General features: G+C 41.2%; 1 protein-coding gene across 2 annotated transcripts; it reads left to right on the top strand.

Annotated features, from left to right (window-relative positions):
• Positions 1 to 4,314: 4,314 nt before the first annotated feature.
• pitx3 (paired-like homeodomain 3) lies at positions 4,315 to 21,208 on the top strand. 2 transcript variants are annotated; one of them, XM_083774525.1, is made up of 4 exons: positions 4,315 to 4,497; positions 11,910 to 12,036; positions 15,101 to 15,306; positions 19,834 to 21,208. In XM_083774525.1, the coding sequence occupies exons 2-4, from the start codon at positions 11,928 to 11,930 to the stop codon at positions 20,401 to 20,403; spliced, it is 885 nt and encodes a 294-aa protein (XP_083630651.1). In that variant the 5' UTR covers positions 4,315 to 4,497; positions 11,910 to 11,927; the 3' UTR covers positions 20,404 to 21,208. The 2 variants fall into 2 exon arrangements, with proteins under 2 accessions (XP_083630651.1, XP_083630650.1); XM_083774524.1 differs by having other exon boundaries at positions 4,315 to 4,493.
• Positions 21,209 to 26,088: the final 4,880 nt, after the last annotated feature.

Here is a 26,088-nt window from a genome sequence, read left to right on the forward strand (position 1 = left end):
GTAAACACACTGACGTGTAAAAGCTCTGCGTCCTCAACCTAACGCGAGGCTTTCGGTGTTTGTTTGGCAGATTTCGGAGCCAATCACTTATCAGCGACGCGTCAAACTTGTGTATGGAATTCCTGACAATAGAATGTGGCAATATTTGTCATGTAGGCCTATTATGGAATACATTACATTACAATTACTTTATCAATAGAATTATGAATGAGATACAATTTTAATAGTGAAATTAAATAATTCATCATGGATCAAATTAGCAGTTTATAGGTCGCCATTAGGTTGATTAGGTCATGTGATGACGAAAGCACTGCCAGCATCTCCAGTGCTCTGGGGCATTGCATTGGTTGTCTGGAATACTTAATTGCTGACTGACTGTAATGCTGAATGTTAATAATTACTTTAATAGCTATAGCTGAAGAAACAGATGGGTTCATCACATCTGACAACTCAAATCCATAAAAAACTAGATGATATTTGCAAGCTTATAGGTTGCAAGGTTATAATGTCCAGGCGATAGTGTTTGTTTCAGCAAGCTGACTGACAGACACAATGTAGGCTATTCATCCATGCTTGAATAGGATAACACGTACATTCTTGACACTGACAAATAGGTGTTAGGACAAGGTTATATTATAGTTATGATAGTTCAGGTGATAGCCTACTTTGTACAACACTGGGCATGTGTGTGTGTGTGTGTGTGTGTGTGTGTGTGTGTGTGTGTGTGTGTGTGTGTGTGTGTGTGTGTGTGTGTGTGTGTGTGTGTGTGTGCGTGTGTGTGTGTGCGTGTGCGTGGGCGGGGGGGGGGGGGTCCTACATTATACAGAGAGTTCATAGATCACAGATACATACAAACTCTTATCTTTCACAATGCAATCAGTGGTGGACCATTTTCCCAATGCTTACATTGAACGTATTTGTTTGCAGAACAAACTTGTGTCAGACCTTTGTTTGCACTCAGCAAAGTGTTTGATCACCTGTTGGATTTGTCATTGCAACATTTCATCTGCAAATATGAGTGTGCCATTTCGACAATAGAATATATTTTGGCACAACTGAGACAATAACAAGTTACTTCTTAGTAAGTAGATATTTGTCATGCATCAAGGGATTACTTACCAAATGCATTTTTTTAAATCCATCAACGGTTGGCAAGTAAACATGTGGCCGCCCATTAATTTAATTTCAATTGCTTAAAGGTATATTCAGTGATTTCACTTAATTCAAATATCAATATTTTTTTTGTTTTGTTGTGATAATCATCTCTACTATAGAGTGTGCTGACCATATAAGGAGTTCCTCCCTGTCCCCAGTTAACCCCTGGGGGTCAAAAAACCTTAGGTTTCGTTTTTGGCTCTCTATCCTGATTGGATGAAAGGCTTAGGTCCCAGACAAAAACGAAACCTAAGGTTTTTTGAGTGAAATCACTGAATATACCTTTAAAGTGGCATTAGCCCATTTGAGGGGAGGATTTAAAAAATGCATCTATATGTAACCTATAACAAAAAAACATTGCATGGATGCACCTGGGACGTATCCTCAGTGATGTATCCTGAGGTCAATGGGGTTTTGGGTCTCGCAACATCATACCCCTCACTCAGGCGACCCAGCCGGGAGTGATCAAGTCCCGACTTACGTCCCAGTAGCTACCCTCAATCAGTCCCATTAGGGAAAAACCAGGGGCACACAATCCGTTGGAACTACTCCAGAACTACTCTGCCAGGGCTTGGAGGTACACTTCTGGCACATGGAGGGACTAGGCTCTGTGGGTTGTCTCCTGTCCGGGCCCCTCCTACGTCTCACCAGGTCCACTCCTGCTCTCACCAGAGCGAGGACCTGTGCGTTGCACCAGAGTCCCAGCACCAGACAGTTCATTCAGGAGTGGTGGGCAATGGTTCCGCAGGGTCATGGTACTGCGGTTCCGCTTGCTGCTTGCATGGCCCTCCTAAAGGCCTCACCGAGGGTTGTTGGGCTTCCTCCTCACGGAGGACACAGGCTGGGGCGCTAACCCATACTGCTCAGCCGGTTGCCGTCTACATTCCGGCTGTCACCCGTCTCTCCGGTGGTCACCAGACTATACCTGGTTGTCACATAGTCTAACCATTCCTATGAGTCACTATAAATAGAAGAACTATAACAAAAAACATCGCATGGATGCACCTGGGACGTATCCTCAGTGACGTATCCTGAGGTCAATGGGGTTTCGGGTCTCGCAAAATCATACCCCTCACTCAGGCGACCCAGCCGGGAGTGATCAAGTCCCGACTTACGTCCCAGTAGCTACCCTCAATCAGTCCCATTAGGGAAAAACCAGGGGCACACAATCCGTTGGAACTACTCCAGAACTACTCTGCCAGGGCTTGGAGGTACACTTCTGGCACATGGAGGGACTAGGCTCTGTGGGTTGTCTCCTGTCCGGGCCCCTCCTACGTCTCACCAGGTCCACTCCTGCTCTCACCAGAGCGAGGACCTGTGCGTTGCACCAGAGTCCCAGCACCAGACAGTTCATTCAGGAGTGGTGGGCAATGGTTCCGCAGGGTCATGGTACTGCGGTTCCGCTTGCTGCTTGCATGGCCCTCCTAAAGGCCTCACCGAGGGTTGTTGGGCTTCCTCCTCACGGAGGACACAGGCTGGGGCGCTAACCCATACTGCTCACCCGGTTGCCGTCTACATTCCGGCTGTCACCCGTCTCTCCGGTGGTCACCAGACTATACCTGGTTGTCACATAGTCTAACCATTCCTATGAGTCACTATAAATAGAAGAACTATAACAAAAAACATCGCATGGATGCACCTGGGACGTATCCTCAGTGATGTATCCTATCCTATATATTCATAACAACTGTATTCATTTAAACTGGTTTAATAACCATAATGTTGTGTTGCATATCCTCACCATGATCCACCATATCCTTGTTCTATCCTTGTTCAGCCCTCTATATGAAACATCTGGATTTCTCTTGATTACATTAACTTGATCCAAACTGGATCCAAACTGGAAATATTTATGTAAGCTAGTGTCTTGGAAGTAAGACTGTTCATTATTCATTACAGTCACGAGAATAGACACGAGAAAAAAAGGGCAAAATTCGTTTAACTTCAATCATTCATTTCCCATGAGATCCATATGACACATTCCATTCACACAGACTAAGAGATCATATTTATTCACCCTGGGGTCCAATGTGAGGTTTTGATTTGAATTGGGTTTAGTGATTCCACAACCGATTCCCTCCCTGCACATATATCTGTTCTGTTGAAGTTATAAAGTAAATGGACTCAATTGAATATACATTCAAGGTATGTTGGGGAATAAAAATGGATTGTGATGGTTAAATGTCCTCCTGCGACGCCTTCTACCGTGGCTCACATTTGGGTTTTACTTGAGACACGAGTTACTTGGTTTGACATATAGCCTTTTCCTCTGTCTGTCTGTCTGTCACCCCCATTCTTCACCTCTGACGTGCCATTTATCATCTGGAGATGAAAGCCAGATCGATAGAGGCTAGAGGACCGTGGTAAGAAGGTCTCACCAATTTTCTTTTCACTTAACTCTATTTTACAGAAAAATAGCTCTCCCTGCATGCCTGTCATATAGTTTGGTTAAAATCACGACAGGCAATTGGCCCTGGGCGGGGATGTAGATGCGCACCTTCATAAGCATGGAGACCAATCTGTAAAAAGCCGCTGTGATGTGTGATTCAACATAAAAGCAACGGGATAACTCGCTAATCTCGCAGATGAAGCTGATCACTAACTGAATCCAAATGATTTAGAGACTGAAAGGGTGAAGAGGACGTCGCGTGCATATGTTTACAGTGTGTATGTGACAGTGTGTGTGTGTGTGTGTGTGTGTGTGTGTGTGTGTGTGTGTGTGTGTGTGTGTGTGTGTGTGTGTGTGTGTGTGTGTGTGTGTGTGTGTGTGTGTGTGTGTGTGTGTGTGTGTGCGTGCGTGCGTGCGAGAGAGAGAGAGAGAGAGAGAGAGAAAGAGAGAGAGAAAGAGAGAGCGACTGAGCGAGCAAGAGAGATAGAGAAGGGTTGGAGAGAGAGAATGATGCGGAGAATTCTCTCTCAGTGTGTGTGTGTGTGTGTGTGTGTGTGTGTGTGTGTGTGTGTGTGTGTGTGTGTGTGTGTGTGTGTGTGTGTGTGTGTGTGTGTGTGTGTGTGTGTGTGTGTTTCCGTGCGGGTGCCCTGGAAAGGGCGGCAGGGGACAAGAAAAAAGCGGTGAAGTGGGCCGTCCTTTCTACAGTGGACCTGTCACACAATATTTAGCATAAAGTCAGTCCCCCTCTGTATGGGGATCAAGCCTATCACTCTCCCTCTGCCTTCATGTCTGACAGCGCGCAGAGAGGGAAGGAACTCACCTATTTTTTGTCTTTACAGACCGGGGACTTTGTCCATGTCAGCAGCCAACATCATCAGTCTAGGACAGCTATTCTCCCGCAACAATTTTGCCTTTTCCAGGGATTAATTTAACCACACCGGGATTTGATGTAAGTGCGTAAACTCTCCGTTTCTCTGTGCTGAATTGCGCGTTTGTTTGTGCGCATTCGTTTGGAACATCTATACAATTTTATGCGTATAAGTTTACCGGACGCGCGTGGGGTGTTGACACGCGAACATCACTCATAGTCATAGAGATGGGTCCATGGTTAGTGCCTCCTGAACTATAGGCTATACAGGCTTTGCATTTCTCTGTATTTAGACTAACATTTAACCCCAAGCCAGTGTACAGACCTAAACTATAAAGGCTATACTCATTTTTGACGGATTTGACTCAAACGTTGCTAAACAATTGGCTTTTGGTCATGGAGATCAGATCACGATAGCGCGATTTTAATTATTAAATGCGATCAGCCAGACAGCCACATACACAAATACTATAGACCTAATGTTGCCTATATGTGTGTACTATTCTAAGCTTAACATAAATCACTATTTATCACTATTTAAACATAAATCACTATTTTTAGAGTTGAATAATAACTAAAATCACATCCGCTATAGGCCTATACATTTTATTCCACATGTTTGGTAATTGTTTGCGTATATTGTATATTATTCTTATGTCATTAGAATTTTTAATTTCACAATTTACACACCGAAATGTTTTATATGTTACAAGTTGATCTTTTAGACTATATATACCTATAGATACACAACTACATGATCCAAAAACCAAACACACAAATGCTATTGACTTGCCGAGGGGAAACACTGTGAAAATATTTCAGAGGTCAAAAATATTTGGGGATCTAGTCGAAATTGATAGGTGGCAGGTGCTCGCGAGCCACAAGAGACCACCGAAAGAAAAACAGAACCATAGCCTACCCACCCCACACTCCCTCACCATACAACCCACTGTCTGGGCCTATATCTGCCACCATTAATCTGCAAATAATTGAGCTAATCTGCTAATTGAGTTTTTGCCATTCTCCTGTGGCGAAAAAAAGGCTAAAAGGCGGACAATGAGACCCATTTGTTACTACATTTCCTAATTCCTACAACTTGTATTATACATTTTTAGAGCAGTCATCATGTGTTTCACATAAGAAATGTAAACTTATATTTCCTTCCGTTATATTTTATACAAATATAAATCAAATATCAACTTCATGGAGGAAAAATAGTTTTTGTAAAATGTTGGGAATATGATTGGTGGAATTGCTTGGTATATCTAAACTTGCAATTCGAGTCACGAGTTTCAAGACTTCCGTTTATTTATTGTGTTTGGCATCAGCTTATATTTATTAGACTATTTTGACACGTAAAATGTTATGTTTTTCATGGGTAAATTTGTCATCAAAGCCAGGATACTGATATATATATATATATTTTTTCATTGGCTACTGAACATTTGGTCTATTCCGATAGGTCTTCCGTGCATGGCCATTTTGCATTTGCCCCTAAGGTTAGGTCATATGAAAATAATATTTGTTTAGCCGTAGTTCAAGTTTGGCCTCCGCATGCAGTGTAAACATTTTACTGCATGGTTATCAGTAAGGCTATTGGCTCTCACAACAATGGCCTGTGTACATGGCACAATACACGAGAGGCCTGTCTGTCTGCACGTTTTAATTACGCATATTTTGCTATATGATCAGACTATAATATATGCTATCATGCATTAAAATTATTCCGCCTATAAGGATAATATAATATTATTGTTAAAATACATTTGATTTCGGTTGTCATTCACTTATAAAACTGATGGTTTACAGGATATAAACATGGATATGGAGGCTGTGTAATATAGATTGCAAGACAATTGGTTACGTCCAGTATATCGGCATCTTACATAATTAAAGCCGTCAGGATATCTGATTTGCTCCATTTATTCGTCATCCGTTTCTTTCTTATAGACTCCCACAATAAAGTTATAAGATGTTGCTATATCTTTATTTTTATTTTAACTTCGATTTAATCACTAGTCATTACTGATTAAATTCCTATAATAAATTAATTACATCAATCAGTTTACAGGCAATAACAAACTTATAATCAAGCATGGTCTAGAAATGCACATTTTCCCAACAGGAAATTGGGGGCTATTTTCTGTTGAACACGGTTCTGGGTGACATATTTTGCAGGTCCTATATTGAACAATATACTTTAACACTTTTGTTGTATAGGGTTTATAGCCTATACTTCGAGCACATAAAATGTGTGATGCGCGCGAAATATAGACTCCCTCAATCTTATGCAAATGTATGTTATAGGAGGGGAGAAATTAACATCTACAAACATTGGACTGAAATTCCATCTGCCACCTACTCGAGGAGGCCCTTAATAAGTTCTCAGACAGCAAAGTGACACACATCTTAATCAACTCTTAATCCAAGGAATTAATTCTCAACGCGTTTATGAATAATTCCAAGGATAATGCCGGAGTCCGTGGAAATGTAAGCAGCCTGCCTCAGCCGCACCAACAGATGGACCCAGCAATCTCCTGAAAAATGAGAGGATTTTTGCTTCCATTATTGGGATATATATATAAATATATATTTTTTTATTATGGCCAGATATATATTTTAATTAGATCGATGTCACAGGGCTAGCCTATACTACTTAATGCAAAGCACTCCAGCATATGCAAACGGAGGCCTCATCCTCTCTCATCCATTTTGATTTGTGTTCGTTGCTGAACACCAGCCTATGCTGCATGTAGCCCCGCTAGTTCAAAGCAATAGCCTATAGTAAATATACACATCTATTATGGCAACGTTTCATGGTGTATCAGACTGTATATGTGATAGGAAATCTTGAAACCCTTGAGGTCGTTGTCGATGCCATGCGGCACAAGGAAGATTAGTTTCAGCTGCATGCTGCAGAATAATATGCACTAATAACTAACAAGACCCAGAAACATAATTGTCTTTCTATAAACTTGTTGGAGTGTAGAGGTTACTCTGTAGGTTTAGGACTGTCAGCAATTTGCCTGTAACATTTTATTATGGCATGTTATGAATATGATGATATCCGCTCAGCATAATGCCCAATGACCTGTTTTAATGTCAACATCTTGCATTTTGAAAAGAATAAAATAAGAATATTATGATGCACATATTCAGTGAATATTTGGCATTTGTGTAGGATAGAACCGATCAAATATCCTTTTTGAACAGGAAAGAAATGTTGCTGTCCTTGCAAAGGAGGCCTGATGAACTTGAGCTTTTGACATCTCTGCTGGTTCATGCATCAGTGATCCATATATTAATCTTAAATTAGTTTGTGATTGCAGTACTCAATAAAGTTTTAGCTAATACAGCCGATTTAACATCATGAAAATGACAACGATCTCTAGAGATATAAGATAATAAATAAAAATAATATTGAAAGTGAATTTGGTGTTGAGATATTAATATGTCCCCACGGCAGTTTAATGTTTACACTCTCAGTATCTATCCTAATATCTATTTCTGTAATATTCTAGAACGAATCAGCCTGCTTGTTAACCCAGTGATAGTTATTGGCCATATGCTTTGGAAATATAATCATGTCACACCTCCGAGGGGGCACTAACACCTTGTTCTATACAAAATGACAGGCTTGCGTCACCCAAGCTCTTTGCCTGCCGAGCCAGTCTGCGTCTTAGCACCACGTTGACATAAAGAACATGCATTTTATTGGTGCATATAGGTCTGACTGACATGTTCATATTTCTGGACAATTACATGGTGTTCCATGGTGATATACTAAACCTGGGTCACACGAACAACAGCTGTTGCCCTCTATAAGGCAAGTATTCCACTTGAATTTTGCCAATTGGCCTCACTAGATTTTACTCCACATATATATAACTGGTGTGTGTTCGTGAAATACAAACAGTGAACTATACACTACAGTATGTTGAATATATAAATAGGCATTTATCCAAGTGTATATCTTTTGATGTCAAAAGGTTAAAGTGCAGAGAAAAGATAAACTCCTGGATGCATTTGATCTCAATTCCCTTTATAGTCAGTTTAAACTCCATTGTTAGACTTTCAGCAAAGGTAAAACACTGTGGTTATGAGGTGGGGGAAATCTGAGCTTTTTGACCCAAGAGTCAACTTTAACCCACAAATCCATATCAGAGGCTCATTAATACAAAGCCACAACACAGAAGCAGTGCTTACTATAGTAATCTCTCTGCTGTGAGATTCAACCTTATCCTCAAATCTCACATCTTTTTTCCCAGGGATACAGAGATAGCCTGAGGGAGATCGTCAACAGCATAGAATACCCATTTTCCTGTCGCGTAATCTTCTTGAAATTCTCTTTTTTTTTCTCACGCATGTTAAACAAAAAACAGATGAAGTTCTCTCTTTAAAGTTCTTGAAGTTGTGCTATTCATGTTGGAGTACTCAAAGTGCATTAAGTTAAGTTTTGAAATGGTTTAGGCAAATTTAATTTTGCTTGACAACAGACAATATTTTAATTCAAGTTTTATTGTTATAACATTGAAGTTTCACTTTAATTTGTGCCACAGAGGATATATATAGGCTTTCTAAACAGTAAATGTAAAGCTTTGAATTAAAAAAAAATAATCAATTATTCATTCACTTTCTCATGATGAAGGGCCCAGCTTTGATTCTGAATTATTTTGATATATGCATTGTGTAACTTCTGTAGAATGCTAAAACTACTGACAAACAACTTAAAGCGAGTAGACTATCAGGTGATGATTGAGCTTGTAAACAATGTTGATATACATATGACAATTTTACAGTTTAGGAATTCGCAGGCACTCTTATCCAGAGCAAATTACAAAGTGCAAGGTCAGAGTAAGTGCCATGAACCTTTGCCAACAACTGGGTAGTGATCGAGTGCAGTGTTAAGAAAACAAGTATGTGCTATAGCAGCAAGTATCAAACCTGGCATCGGTCTAAATAACATACTTACCATATGTCTGCAAATAAACAACATACCTAGCATCAATACATAACATAACTACAATCTACATGGTCAACAAGTAGGAGGTGCAAATGCAAGCATAATAAGTAAGCATGAGACGCAGAGACGATGAGGTGAAGTTGAAAGAGATAAGTTTCCAGAATGCGGCAGAAGATGGGGAGTGACTGTGGTCCTGACTGACGATGGTACGTCACACAGCCTGGCAGCCAGGAGGGACAAAAGTCTACTCTATAGGCTGTCTGGAGCATTGGCCTGCTTGTCATTAAACAGGTTAGGGTGGGATACATGTGTTGGATGATTTGGGCAGGAATTAAGAGTGTAGGCCTGGATCAGATATCAAAGCAAAAACATTATTTATATATAGGCCTATTGCTCGAAAACACTGCATCAAATTGTTTTGGTTCGTGATGCCTGTGACGTGTGAGTCGTGACCCCATTCACCTGTTCTTCCCCTTGTGATAATCAGTTGGGTGCACCACAACCTCCTTCTCCTCATATTGACCCCATTTGTTGGCATTAATTAGGCTATAGCACCTGTATACCATATACTGCACAATATGTCTTTGCTGCATGGCTCTTGCGTGCCATGCCAGCTGCTATTCAAGTGGCGTCTTAATTCTTTCCAAGGCTTTGGCTTTTGGTTCCCCTTATGAAATCCAAAAATTACAGTGCTAATATATTTTAGGGTTTAACATTATAGCTATCATCAGCAAAATAAATACAATTCTGGCTGTGGATGTTTTTTTTGTTTTTTTTATATATATTTTTGTCCCACGATTTTGTAACCCATTTTTCACCCCTGTGTCAATCATCCTGTGATGTGATCCTGGGCTCTACACACCCTCCGCCAACCTAGGGAGAGCAACGGACTTAACTCATGCTTCCTTCATGCTTGAGTGTCCAAGTTGCTCCTTTACACCTGACAGGGGGGAGTTTCCCTGGTTGGACGTAGCGCGTGGAAGGAACACGTTATTGCAACCAGTTCCTTTCTGGCTGTGGATGTTAAGTTAGTCATTGTTATGCTTTCACAGGCAGCAAGCCTGTGTTTGATCCTTCTATTAAACTTACTGCTTATAGAAATCAGATTCTATGAAATTGCAGTGACATTCTGAATCCTCACTGGCACTTAAAATGACTTCATAGACATTTTGCATTTTTGTGAAATAACAAAAGTTGCCTATGATGAACACTGAACTCAGTTAAGTCCTAACCTATAGCATGCAGAAAACACACTATAAACATGAATACTTAAAAAACGTATTCGGACTTGTTGAAACTTTCTACCAATAAAAACATATATTAAAATAATAATTCGGCTTCGGCTTCACAGGGCCAGCTCATAGAGAACAGCCGCATGCTTTAGATGTTCAAAGGGGAATGCATCACAAAAAACATAATTTCAATGGCTTCGAATGGTGACACAATGTCTGGTTCACAAGTTCAACCAAGTATTTCTGTCTGACGTCCACGTACAGTGGTTTTTCTGATGTTTGGCATGTGGACAGAGCAGGGGGTGGGTCTTGTCACAGTGCCATGTTATGATGATGGACACACGGGTGGACCTCCTCGAGTCCAGACATTTAGAACGCAGCAGAGGTCACGTGGTCTGACTGGTCTCACACTGGCACACAATGTGGCATCTGAATCTGATCTGCGGCTAATAAACCACGAAGAAAAGATGGCCCGGATTTCACCAGCACACACTCCCTCATGGCTTTATTAGGCTATGATTTTAACACAATTTTGATGACATATGTGGGAGGAAAAAAGAACGGAGCAAATTCAATCACTCGTCGTCCGCCAGTTCTCGAATTCTGAATGTAATTTTGGTAAACGGGCTTACACAGTAGAGCACGCCGATCATACTTCTAGGGCAGATGCCATTCTGTTTTTATGAGACTCATTTTGGGAGCTACACCCGAAACAGTTGATAGACGGCTAAGTGGGCAGCATATGCTCACAATACCGAGCCACGACGCCGTAAATCTCTTGCTTTGAGGGAGTGACTGTCCCCATATTCAAGGTGTTAACTGCGCTTGTATAAATAAATGGCCTGCTATTTTAGGCTCCATTAAGTATCGGCCTATTCTATTCCACCACGAGGTTGCTATTTGGGGTAGGGGGTGTCGTCGCGTATAACTATTGCAGCAATATACTGTATTACTTCAAAGCAATTCGAAAAGAGTCAATTCAAGGGGATATAGAAGAGTGCATGCTATATGTCAGCACTCAGCAAATATCAATGCAACATGCTTTATAAGTAGCCTACTACATTAAAGGGATTTGGAAAGTCAAATACACAATGTTTTCTAGTTGGCACACAATGTTCACATTAGCCTATAGTGAATCACGTGTGTGTGTGTGTGTGTGTGTGTGTGTGTGTGTGTGTGTGTGTGTGTGTGTGTGTGTGTGTGTGTGTGTGTGTGTGTGTGTGTGTGTGTGTGTGTGTGTGTGTGTGTGTATAGGCTATACGTGTTTTGCTGTGCTGATGTGTATTGCCTTGCTGTTTTCAGAGCCTGGCCGCCGGGGTTATGGATTTTAACCTTCTGACGGACAGTGAAGCCCGTAGCCCGGCGCTGTCACTCTCGGACTCTGGGACTCCTCAACACGATCAGGGATGCAAAGGCCAGGACAACAGCGGTCAGTCCCATGCACGTTGTTGACCACGTCCATGTGTTGATGCATGAAATTAGCCTACGAACTTTCAGGGCCCTGCATACATCTATAGCCTACTTACTCAATGCAACACGGCAAGGAAAATGGGCATAGACAAATAATGATAGTGAATATAGCCTATATACAAATATTGAGAACAGTCTAATCTAATTTTAATATATTTTTTCCCCGCATGCTACTTCACTGCGTATAGCTATAAGCTATACGTGTGCATGAACATGTGCCAATTCGTTACAATGATGTTTGGTGTGGCCTATATATCCACACCAAACATGTGAATTTCACAAGGCTATATATTTCTGGCGTGTATTTCATCCAGTAAGCCTATGCCTATAATCGCTGAGAGCTATCATCTATAATTGGAAGGGGGGAAAAACAATTGTTGTGCTGCATGTGAGCCTATTTATTATATTATGTTATTTGTGTGTTGATCTTAATTAATCGAAACATTAAGCCTATATATAGCCTATATATGATATGCGAAAAGTAAAAAAATTAGAGGCAGTTAGCCGAACTCGAATACATATAAGCGAAGATGTAGGCTATTCTGGGATTGATGTCAAAATGTAATGGACACGACATTTTAAATTAAAACAGTGCAGTCAAGCAGGTCGTATAGGCCTTCATTAAAAATTAAAGGTGTATAGGTATATAGGGCATATAGGCTAAATCTCACCCGCTTCCGTGATTTGCGCAGATGTATATCTTATTTTAGTTTGCAATGCATGCATGCATGCAGTGTAATTGTAAGACTTGTCACGTTTATTATAGGCTGCATGCTGCTGCATATAGGCCTACAGTCTTGTGGATTTATTTCGGCCTATGCTGTCTATTTTATGCAGCACAATTGGAACATTATGTTATATCGATTTTCTATTATAGGCTAATAGTGTGGCTTATATTGTAACACTACATTTAAGTTGATCGAATGTTGTGTGATAACGTGGTCAAAGCATCACATTATAACAGGCCAATAGCACACACCATCACAAACATCTTATAATAAATAAGGAGTTACATTCCTGACATTTTCAGGTTGCAATGCAATCTCATGTTGTTTACAGATGTATTTTAAAATCTGATAAACCAATTCAAGTTCACGATAATTCACGATAAGAAGGCCCCTGGAGAATGTCACAGGCAACTCATGCAGTGTTGATCTGTTGACATTATAGGCCTACAGGTCTGAAATATGTAGTAGCTATATAACACGACATGATCTTTCCAGCGGGATCTTTCAGAAAAATCTGTTCTGCAATCTGCCCTCTCTGTATTAAACCAGCCTAACTTAGAACCCCATGGGAGCTGCATTCATTTATTTATTTTGTGTGCGCACGGAGCGAAAGCGTATAAATTCACATTTAATTGCCAAACAACTGTGTCTGACTGCTCGTAAATCCACCCCTAACAAGCCTTCAGACATTCTCCTCGCAAGTCAGCTGCAAAATTACTTTGAAAGAAATGTCAGCGCGGTATAAATCCATCCATGTAGCATGCTCCTTAAGAACGCTAATTTACTGTAAAGCCTTTACCCTATTTATAATCTTGTCTGGTTAAACGTGCAGCAGGTCTTACTGCGGCCCCTCTCGCTTTCTATTAATTGTCATCGTTTATGTTCGGAACTTAAACTAAAACGGCCTGAAGGAGAAGGGGGGGGGGGGGGGGGCACACATTTATTCTGTCATGCATCCAATGACAGAAAAAGTTTGAAAGGGTGTTATGTGGGATTCCCTTTTGATTCCCTCCCCTCTAAGATAAATATTAATGGTTATGGTTAATATCACAGAACCTTTTTTATGAATAGTTTTGTTTCATGTTGTAATGTAGGCTACTGTGTGAGAACACATGCCATTTCAAGGTTTATATCTTCGTTTGAGTGTGTCTCAGAAAACAAAATAGAGGATGACACTCAAATGTTGCAATTAAAAAAGGTATTTATTGGACCAACGTTTTGGCTGTGAAGACTGCATCTCCATCACCAGTTTGTTCAGATTATGTTCATTGAGAAGTTGACCCTCGAACAGCTCTCTCATGTAGGCACATTATCAGCCAGATTGCTCCTATTGTTGTTGACTACATATAAGGTTTAAAAAGGTCTGCCCTTTCCTCTGTATTGTATTATAGACTTTGGCCTTAAGTGACGGCTAACCCAGTGTCAGTTTACTGCCAGATAACAGCCCAGCCTCGGCCCTTATTGGTTTTGCCGGTGGCCCTGCGGAGTCTCTTTTTAAATCCTGCTGATCATTTCAAACTACTCCCAGAGAGTTAAGCCCTCACCAAACAGAGCCCAACCTGCCCCAGTCACAAAAGCCTGATCTGTGGGATTAGGTAGCCAACTAATTTCACTGCTTTCTGTGGGGTCCTCAAATTGCGGAGCTCTGATCATGGAGGGCTGAGAGGATCCCCGGCAGACATAACAGGGTTGTGTGGTCCCATAACCTACCGTGACTGGGCCAAATATAATGACTGATGGCCTTGGCACATCTTTGAAATGAGAGAGGGTAATGCGGTCGACTGTGTTAGGATCCACTCTCAGTTGGCACAGTCACGTTTCCTATGTCATATTGTGGTGGAATTGGAGGGATGCTGCTGCCACACTCCTCCTATATGAGGATCTGAAATTGCAATAACATTTAATGACGGTGAGGAACATTGAAAGACATTATATTGACTTATATAAATAAATACATAATAAATAATAATATTATAATGATAATAATAATTTCATTAAATGTCAATAAAAAAAGAAAGAAAAAAACGTTATATAGTTTCTGCTCAGGCACAAAAATGTTATTAATGTCCGACAGTGTGTTGCGGGTTTGAATCCCAAGAGCATTCTTTAAAATACACAATTTGGTGATATCAATACACTCAGGCAATCCCCAAAACACATACTTTATTATTTTTTACATACATTTTTATTTCCTTGACAAACATGTGAATACAGGCATGCAATGGTGTCCATATCTCTACCACTCACCAGCACCCTTCACACCTGATCGCGTGACATCTGTCCCCCTCTCTCCAGATACAGAAAAATCCCAACAGAACCAGCTAGATGAGTCGAACGCCGACGACGGCTCCCTGAAGAAGAAGCAGCGCAGACAGAGGACCCACTTCACCAGTCAGCAGCTCCAGGAGCTGGAAGCCACGTTCCAGAGGAACCGCTACCCTGACATGAGCACACGCGAGGAGATCGCCGTCTGGACCAACCTGACAGAGGCCCGTGTCAGGGTGGGTACAGTCCCAAATACTTCGCATCACACACTCCGTACACAGTCAATAAAGAACATGCACATAGTCAAACATGCAGGCCCTGTGCCACAGGGTTGCCAGAGGGGGCCTGGCACCCTCAGTTGCAAATTACGCCCCCTCAGTTTAAGTTTTATAAATTGTTTTACTAGGCTATATAAAAACCACACCCGTGTGAAGTGGGGCGCTCTTGTCGTCGTACATCATAAAATAAAAAAATGATATACTTCTTCATGAATTAATTTGTCCACTTATGTTATTATCTTTTAACCATGACACAATGTTTTAAAACCCGTGTGAAGTGAGGGGAGCTCTTGTCATCATACAAATTTACATCATATTTGTTGGACATTTGACCTAATTTCTCCTTTCATTGTCAATGGCAAATATGAGAAATGTGGGGACAAGATTTACGTAATATTTGGCAGACATTTGACCCAATTTCTCCTTTCATTGTCAATGGCAAATATTGCGACGTGTGGGGACAAAAGCTGTATATATAGAACTCATATTTTCACCATGATCAAGATGACAACTGAATTTATGTGATTGGTTAGTCGATTTGCTCGTCTACATATGAGGTAAATTTTCCTTTCATTGTCAATGGCATTTAATGTTTGTGTTGCCACAAATATGTCATATTTCAGGCACATATGATGTGAATTCTCCTTTCATTGTCAATGGCAAATGTGAGACATGGCAGGACGAAAAGCTGTGGCGATTGTCCCTCGCCATTTTCAACTACCCCCTCGTTGTTTCATCCTGGAGCCGAGCAGAGTCAATATTCAATACTATCTGCATTCCGGGACCGGGATGAGGGGTTCCATAAAGACCGGGATGAGGGGTTCCATAAAGACCGGGATGAGGGGTTCCATAAAGACCGGGATGAGGGGTTCCATAATTGATTCATGGTTTCAGTGATGCTTCACAGTTTTGTTAGTTTTGTTTAGCTTGTACTGATGATCAAAACTAATGGCTTTCCTAAACACTGTGGTCCCTTTTCCACCGGTTGGTTCCCAATGGGAACCGGTTCAGTTCTTTTTGGTTCTGAGACCATGAGCCAGAGCTCCAAAATTGGAACGTTAATTATGAATTGAGTGGGCAAAACTATACCTATATTAGATTGTTATCACCATGAAACTTGATTTATTGATTCATTGTATTACAAATTTTACATTTTTAAATATGCAAATGAGGCTTTATGTAGGAAAATATGCTAAATAATAGAAAATATGAAAAGCTTCTATACTGTGGAAGGGTTATCATGTATTAATTTACTTGTATTGATCCTATAAACAATTTAATATATGTCTAGTTTTTCCCACCAATTTTGGAGCTCTGGCTTATGGACTAAGAACCAAAAAGAACTGAACCGGTTCCCATTTGGAACCAACCGGTGGAAAGGGGGTCAGTGTGTCATGGAGAGAAAGGTGACTTTGCAACAGAGTTTATTGCTCCTTGGTTTGAAGTGAATCTCAGAAGAGAGTTTAATCCAAAATTGGATATTTTGGGCTTAGTCATTAAAGGACCACATCATGATTTTTCTACTCAATCTGTGTCTCATAGGGCAGTTCAGAAACCCGTCCACCAGTGACATACATCATCATTAGGCAGATGTTTTTTTAAACACGATTTCTTTACAGGCACCAACTAGCACATCGGGAGCAATTAGGGGTTCAGTGTCTTGCTCAAGGACACTTCGAAAGTAACTCTGGGGGAGCCCGGGTTCGAACTGGCAACCTGATGATGTCACTGGTGGACGGGTTTCTGAACTGCCCTCCTATGAGACGCAGACAGAGTAGAAAAGAATTGTGGCATTTTATCATGATTATTAGTGAGGACCTATTATATAAGATAGTTTGAAAAGTGGTGAAGTGGTCCTTTAAAAGGTGTGTTGTTTATCTATATTCAGAATATCATCTATGTCTGTTGTTTGGTTGCGCATTAAGTACAGTTTTTGGCAAATCAGGTATTCTTGGCTGAAGTGGCAAACCATGTTTCAGTATGTGTTTCTGTATGTTGTATGTACAGTACGACAAAGTCAAACAACCATTCAAGAACATTTTTATTTCCCCAATTGTTATAATTATTTGAACTAAGAACATTTTCTTTAATGCATGCAATTGTTGCAATGTTTTGTTCCTGAAGCACATTAATCCCTGGAGTTCCTATTTTTGGAACATTTTCACAACACATCGCATTGTGACGCATTGTGAGCTTGTGGATCGGCTAATTTCACTGTGGTTAATGTATAATGTAATGTATTAGACTAAAGCATAATAGTAACATAACTGATACCAAAATGTCAGAGGTATGGTTCACCCTGACCCCATCTCACTGCCATGTCCTGTTATGCCCTGTCCACAGTGGTTTGGTCACTGTGTTTTTTTTTGGAGCAGGTGGGCACACATTCTGATGGATGACAATGCAATCGTTGGCCTGCTTGACTAGTAATGGATCAAATTAATGTTGGCGGGACGAAAGGTCACATAACAGGCGCTCTTGGTTGTTATTTTGAAAGGACAACAGACCACACACTGCCAGCGTCCTAATGTCGATCAGTGGCCTTTTGAACTCCTGCATAGAAGCTCGTGCAGACATAGACTCCAGCATGCCCAAAATACTCTACCTGCCACTTTGATTCATATTCAGTCGAGGTGGAGTACTGTCGGAGAATGTTGTGATTATCTATCAAAGAACAGGGAAGGAACTCGACAGCGATACTGAATAAGTGTTCATCAACATCACATGAAGGAGAACAGATTTCTGGTGTATTTGATGTCTGTTAGAAACTGAAATTGAATTCTAGTGGGTTTTGCTTTTGGCACCAGTGGCTCAGTTTGCTTTGACACCACCCAGAATAAAAGAAAAGACAAAACAACATGCACCTGTTCTTATATATTTAGAGCAAGATAAGATTGTCACTAGTAAATACATGCACAAATATATTTTAAAACTATTTTCAGTGTGACAGTGTGTCAAGGGACACTTCACCCTTTAAAAAAATAAAAATAAAAACAATGTTAATGACGTTTAGAAGATTTAGAACACTTTCCTGGGGGTCTTTATGTGTGTAATATGTGGTTTTAGATATTTTAGATTTTAGCAGTGAGCCCATGCAGTGTCTCTGATGTCATCAACACTGGGCTCACTTCCTTCCTAGACTACAATTCCCATAATGCTTTGGTGCACTGCTCCTCCTTGTGGATAGGAGGAAGGCTGTCCTACTGAGACAACATGTAGTTCAGGACGTAAGTGAGCCCATTATCCATGACATCAGAGACACTGGGCTCACTGCTAAAATCTAAAATATCTAAAATCACATATTACTGCATGTACACACATAAAGACCCCCAGGAAAATGTTCTAAATCTTCTAAATGTCATTATTTTGCAAAAAGGGTGCATCTCACAATGCAACAAGAAACATTCACGACTAGGAAACGTCTTCAGCAATGTACTGATCCGTGGAGTATCTCTAGTCTAGCCCATAGCCGTTTGAAGATGAATGCCTGATTTGTACTTGGTTACGCGCTGATCTACGAGCTCCCTTTGTGAGCTTGTAGATCAGCTATATGTGGCATACAACACCGTCGTGCAACAAAGTATAAATCCTAAGACTGAAGTCAGTCCATCTGACAACCTCGACAGTCAGATGTTTCCAAGGGCATTTAACTTTAACATAGCCTCAGAGTCACATTAAAGATGGGGCAACTACTCTCCCTGATGGAGGGGTTTCCCCATGCAGTCACTGAGTACGATGGAAACTGTACACTGTACTCCTGCTATAATGGTCAGCAGCAGCATTCTATTATTATCACAACAGATGCCTCCCGTGCTGGAAGTGAATTGAACAATGCATCGTCAATGCCAAGGGTAGTAGGGTAAAGAGTCTGAGATTAATTTCTGCAAACGGAAGGCCCACACAAGTTTCGAATATAAATTAACCACATGAATCCAAGCGTCCCTATTCTAGGGCAAACATTTGGCAAAAATAGCCTTGCGACGCGTTGTGTGCTTGTGCAGAGGGTAACAAAGCAACAGGCCTAGTATAGACCTTTTTTCTTGTATTTGTAGTCAAAAGGTTGTTTTGATTTTGTATTTGTCAGAGTTATAAGGAAAAGTTTGTAAAAAAAATAAACTTTATTTCTGATCTGCATAATGAATAACATCAATTTAGATCTGCCAATAAAGCTTTGGCTTCTTCCTCATAATCTCCAAATATAGAACCTTAAATTGAGAAGAAAGAAAAATAATAAGATTGCCCTACCTTGACATTTAGTTCATTGGGATCTCATTATTCAAATAAATGAATAATTAGGTTTAATAAGCCTTGCCTAATATGTCTGTTCGATAATACACTTCAACTTGGTTTCAGGGATCACTGTCTTTTGAATACACACTCGCAATATTACAGAAAGTATTTAGAAGGAGTTAGGTTACTCCAGTGTAAGTTTATCCTCTGTAAGAAATAAATAAAGTATGTTTTTGTCGTTCTCTGTTCCCGCAGGTGTGGTTCAAGAACCGACGTGCCAAGTGGAGAAAGAGGGAGAGAAACCAACAGGCAGAGTTATGCAAAAATGGCTTCGGTGCCCAGTTCAATGGACTCATGCAGCCCTATGATGATATGTACACAGGCTACTCCTACAACAACTGGGCTACTAAGAGCCTGGCGAGCAGCCCACTTTCTGCCAAGAGCTTCCCTTTCTTCAACTCCATGAATGTAAGCCCACTGTCGTCCCAGCCCATGTTCTCCCCCCCCAGTTCCATCCCCTCCATGAACATGGCCTCCAGTATGGTGCCCTCGGCGGTGACCGGGGTTCCCGGCACAGGCCTCAACAACCTGGGCAACCTCAACAACCTCAACAGCCCCACAGCACTCAACTCGGTAGCGGTGACGGCAGCCACCTGCCCCTATGCCACTACGGCGAGCCCCTACATGTACAGAGACACCTGCAATTCAAGCCTGGCCAGCCTTCGGCTCAAAGCCAAGCAGCACGCCAACTTTGCCTACCCGGCAGTGCAGAACCCCGTGTCAAACCTGAGCCCATGCCAATATGCTGTGGACCGGCCGGTATGAAGACAAACTATGATCCCCTGGCCTGACTGACCGACCCATTGACACCCCCCCCCCCCCCCTCCCATCTCCCCAGTCCCTACCTTCACCACAATGCTACAGACTGGTGAACACAGTGAGAAATTGATGGTACGCAACAGAACGGAGACAACAGACATCCCCAGATGGACCACCAATGCTTCAAAGGAACTCTCTCCAATATGTTGAGACTTTGTTGCTGAACCGACCAACTGTTTCAAAAGGATTTCTAAAGATTATTATACACCATCATTTTATTTTTCCGTCTTTTTGAGCTGCATGATTAGAGTGAATTTAGGAAAACAAACTGGATGCTTCAACCGGACTGCACCGGACCGGACCGAACCGGTGGTCTACACCTTGGCCAAAAAAAATCATGTCAAATGTGACATTTTCTGCCACCATGGGAAAAAGGACCTGAGGTTGCAACATGGGAGAATTAAGAAGATGTATATAATGGACTTTTTTTGTTTTGTATGTGACAAAAAAATATATATAAAAAAAAAACGTAGTACTTTGAAGATGAGAAAAGCATGTTCTTCAAGAGCAAAGACACTAGGTTGATGTACTATGAGTACCTCCTTTAGGAATTTTAATCTTTGTTGTGAATTCCATTCACCTTGGAAGGTCATAAGTGAAAGGTCAACTTGAAGGGGCAAGAGGAGGGTAAGGAACGTCGTCTCGAAAAGTAAAAATAACCACGAGCGGTCAGACACAACAACAATTTACACACACACACACACACACACACACACACACACACACACACACACACACACACACACACACACACACACACACACACACACACACACACACACACACACACACACACACACACACACACACACACACACACACGCTACCTTTATCAAGTAAAAACCCTGAAAAGCCATTGAATATATAGATTTGTGTGGTGTTATACAAAGGGAGTCCATGACTGTATAAATGTATGTAAGAGTGCAGTTGTTATAACAAAAAACAAGCTTTTTTCTGGTGTAGCCTGCTTTGTCTCATTAAAGAACCAATAAAAGGATCCGTTTTTATGAACTACAAATGTGCTTTGCTGCTGAAAGAAACAGCACATGTCCTTCCCTATCTTTAATGGCCTATGACATTAATTGGCATGACCCCGGTCAAGACAAAATGTTCTCCTAACATGACCACGACACCATGGAAACCCTGTCTCACCTCCATGGCAACGGTTACACAAGAGGGGCATGAGGAGAGAGAGTTAATGGATGGAGAGAGATGGAAAGATATGACGTGCCTGATGCCTTGTCACCGATACGTTTGACCTACACTAGCTAGAGGCTATCCAGTAACCCAGGAGAACGTCTTAGAGGCCCCGTCTCTGGTCCTATGTGAGCAGCGCCAATATTACATAAGAGCTCATAGAGATGCAGATGGGTGACACATTAAAGGAAAAAACAAAATAAAGTGTCTTAGTAAGGCATTGGGCACTGCAAGCTCCCAGAACAGCTTCAATGCACTATGGCATAGGTTCTCTGGAACCCGACTGAACACCAGATAAGATATTCCCTCAATAGGTGTTTTGATGATGGGGAGGTGTTCAATTGTGTTGAGATCTGTGACAAGGTCATCAAACCATTCATTGCCTTATAGATGGGGGGAGGGGAGGGCACTGGAAGGGACCACTCCCATCAGGATAGAAATGTTTTAATCATTTGACCCTTCAATGACCGTTCCCTCTAATGGGAACAGGTGGACCGAAACTATACCAGGGAAAGAGCACACCAGAGCCAAGCATTCAGGCCTGTGCTGTTCTCTTGGGCTATGCTACAAATGCACTCGTCCAGTGTCCACTATACGGTGAAGGATGACTCATCTGATGCCACCTATGTCTCTGTAGACTGAATGAATATGCATTTGTCTTTGAGGGGTATATGCACTGCAGCCATCTAGTATGACATCACTATCTATGTACTGTAGTTGTTGATGCTGACAGAACTGCATTGATGAGTCATATGAGTCTCAATCATCTCTAGCTAGAGTTTTGTACATGCCATAATCAAATGTTAATTTCTTAATTGTATGATGCGGTACACCTATATGGAACATCTGCATTTGGTATGTTTCGCCATTGATTTATTCACGTTTTTCCTTTAATTTGTCACCCGTCTGTGATGGTGTGGAGTCACAAACAAGCAGTACACAGCGAAATCTAGCGTTAATTCAACTCTGAGAGTCGGACCATTTTTTACACACTCCAAGTTAATTTAACACTTGTGAAGTTTATTGTGCCATAGCTCAGGGGTGGGCAACTTTGAAGATGGAGAGGGCCACTATAGTTCCACACTCACTAGAGGCCCACTATAGTTCCACACTCACTCTAGAGGGCCACATTGCATATTCTGATGTATCAAAAATAGCACCCCCCTGGCCGCCAGTTGCCCATGTATGCCATAGCTCATGAACCCCTATACTAACATGATGTACTGTATTGTAGATTTTCATGGCTGTGAGATCTCCCCCTTTTTGATGTCAAGTTTCCCCATCACACTCACCTACATGAGATTGTTCAAGATTTATTAAGTCCCATTCTCTCACAGTAACTCATACCAGTCACATAAGGCAGCATAAGTTGCTTTAACAGCTATTCTTCTGGTGGTTTACTCTACTCTTTAGTCTACACAGCACTGCTTCTCAACATGGGGGCTGTGCACCCCCAGTGGTTCCAGGGGGTCCCCAGCTAAATAATGAGATAAGTTAAATTAACACTGAGGATTTTACAGTGTAGATTGGGGTGGAATTGTTCCGTGTACTAGTCTGTGGAGTGAGGGGAATCCTGCCACACAAACAATAAATACTCCACTGGAGGGACACGCACACCAGTCCTTTATGTTTACTCATGGTCCAAAACTACTGGAGCTGAGAAGGGACAAAAAGTGCATTCACTATGGCCGAAACCATGATCTGGAAATATCCATGCAAGTCAAAGAAGTGATAACGATTACCTCTGAGAATAGAGAGAAAAATAACGGAAAAATAGCGGATTGAAATTTGAGGTGGAAATATTTAGAGGTTTACATGTACTGTATATACTGCACTGTGTACTGTATACAATATGGAGTAATATCTCTGCACACATTTTCTTTTTAGACAATTAGACATTAGACATGATTTGGCCTAATATTAGAAAATGTTCTGAAAGGGTTCCAAAAATGCACCGGCTTGGTCATAAAGTTAATAGTGGAAACATCAATGGCTAAAATATGTTGTAGAAAGAAAGAACTAGAAGGAAGAAGGCCAACATTATACATGTAAAGTATACTAAGATATTTTGAATAATGGAATGATAAAATAAAGCAGTAGGAGGAGTCACTAAACACAAGTTAAGATTCATCTCCACGACTACGGTACCGTAACAGACAAGACACCACAGTACCACAATACTGGCACCTAGTTAGAACTAAGAACTACCCCTTTTACACTCAACTGCTTAGCCTGAAGACAACATGCAATCCTTTTACAAAAATATCCACTAAAGAGACAAATGGGACTGGTGTAGAATAATTAATATATATTACTCAGAAATATTAATTATTTTACACAGACTTTGTACCTTTTCATAACACTAAATTATGTTATGAATTATGATACATACCGTACTTTTAATTCTTACACAGGCATCAAATAATTAGCATATTTTAAAGCGATGATGGATATTTTCCACTTAATTTGAAATTAAATTATCAAGAATACAGACGGCAGAGGATTTTAGGGAGCAAAACAAAACAAAACGTGACTCACCAGCAAAATAGCTTTGACAAGTAATTTCAAAAACATGCAGAGCTTTTAATCTCCGTAGTTACTATAATGACACGGGCATTGCAGTATTTTAACCTTTCAAAATGTTGGATATGAATCTTCCCCACAAAATCCATCAAGAAAACAATTTCATTAAATGCAATTACACATTTAATATTCACAGACTAAAAAATATTTAAGCCAGTATGTGAGCTCATTTCTAGTAACCTGCGCCAACGTATTAATTGTTTAATGTCTAGTTATATGTTTATTTGCATTTCATTATTCTTGCATGATATGGTAAATTGTCATGGACAAAATGCAGGATGGATGCAAGGAAATCTTATAAATACAACTAGAACTCAAATGGAAATAAAAAAGGGGGAAGAAATACTGTCAGCATTTAGTGTTAAAATAATGAAATTGAGTAGACCTTTTTTTACAGCCCGTTCCTTGCAGAGGATTAGAAGAAATTAAAGTTTGGCAATATGGCTTTCCAAACTTATTAAGTAGACAAAGTGACTTTTTGTGATACTTGTTCCTGAGGTGTTTGCACAACCTATTTAAAATGGGATAAATCTGATGAATTAATCACAAGCATTGATTTTGGGAAGGATCATATTTTTAAAGTAAAGTTGGGAGATGAAAGAACTTTATTTTTATGACTTTGGATGATTTCTTGTGTGCGCCCTGCGCGCCCACACACACACACACACACACACACACACACACACACACACACACACACACACACACACACACACACACACACACACACACACACAATTTTTATTTTATATTTTATTTTGTGGCTTTTATGCTTTTTATTGATAGGAGGGAGAGAGAGATGGGGAGTGACATGCAAACAAAGGTCGTTGGGATCGGGACTCAAACCGTCAGGGTGGAGCACAGCCTAGGTACCTGGACGGCTATGCCAGTGGCCCAGCCACAAATACACGTATTTGACCTTTGACCAGTGTGATATCTATATACCTTAAACCATACTAGGAATTCTGCTGGGCTAACAGAGATTTATTCAATAACACGGTAGGCGTCAGATCACATACAATTAGCACTTCCTTGCAGCTGCCGTGTGTTGCAAAAGCTATAAAGACGTTCTTCGTGTCTTTGATCTAGTATAAAGCTTTTCTTTTCAGAAGCAACAAAACAGCAGATATGCTGACGCACAATAGGAACAATGGCGGTTGTGTCTAACAAGCAGTTTCCCTCAGGGAGTGCGCACGCACACACGCACGCACACACACACGCACGCACACACACACACACACACACACACACACACACACACACACACACACACACACACACACGCACACACACGGTCGGATATGAAACTCTTGCACTTTGGCCTCCACGTTCTGGGGCCTGAATTATTTTTGTTGACCTGAAGCTTCTTTAAAGGCTAGCTTGTTATCTCAGTCATCATTTTGAACTCACGCACGCACACACGCATGCCCGCACACACACACACACACAAACAGCAACCACACTGTCCATTGTTTTGTTGAGGGCGGTCGTGGGAGTCTAATTCTATAATAAGAGCCCTTCTATTCTCCTCCATCACCTAGTCTTAAGATGCTCTGCCCTGAAGGCCCGGTTCAGCCTGTGGTCCTGCTCTCCTCCAACTGTAATACATTAGGAGGATTAACATTCCTACAATAAGCCTCCACTGCCACAAGCCCAACCTGCGAGTTCCTCCAGCCTGCTTCGTCTTGCACGTAATTTCCCTTTTCTCGCGCACGCATGCACGCACGCACGCACGCACGCAGAGACACACACACACACACACACACACACACACAAGCAGCAGGCCCAAATGTATGTACATGCAGTAGACACCCTCTGCAAGTACAGAGTGAGGACTCTTATCTCTCAGTC

This window comes from Protomyctophum parallelum (genome assembly GCF_964188405.1).
Source record: "Protomyctophum parallelum genome assembly, chromosome: 10".
In the NCBI taxonomy this organism is placed as follows: domain Eukaryota; kingdom Metazoa; phylum Chordata; class Actinopteri; order Myctophiformes; family Myctophidae; genus Protomyctophum; species Protomyctophum parallelum.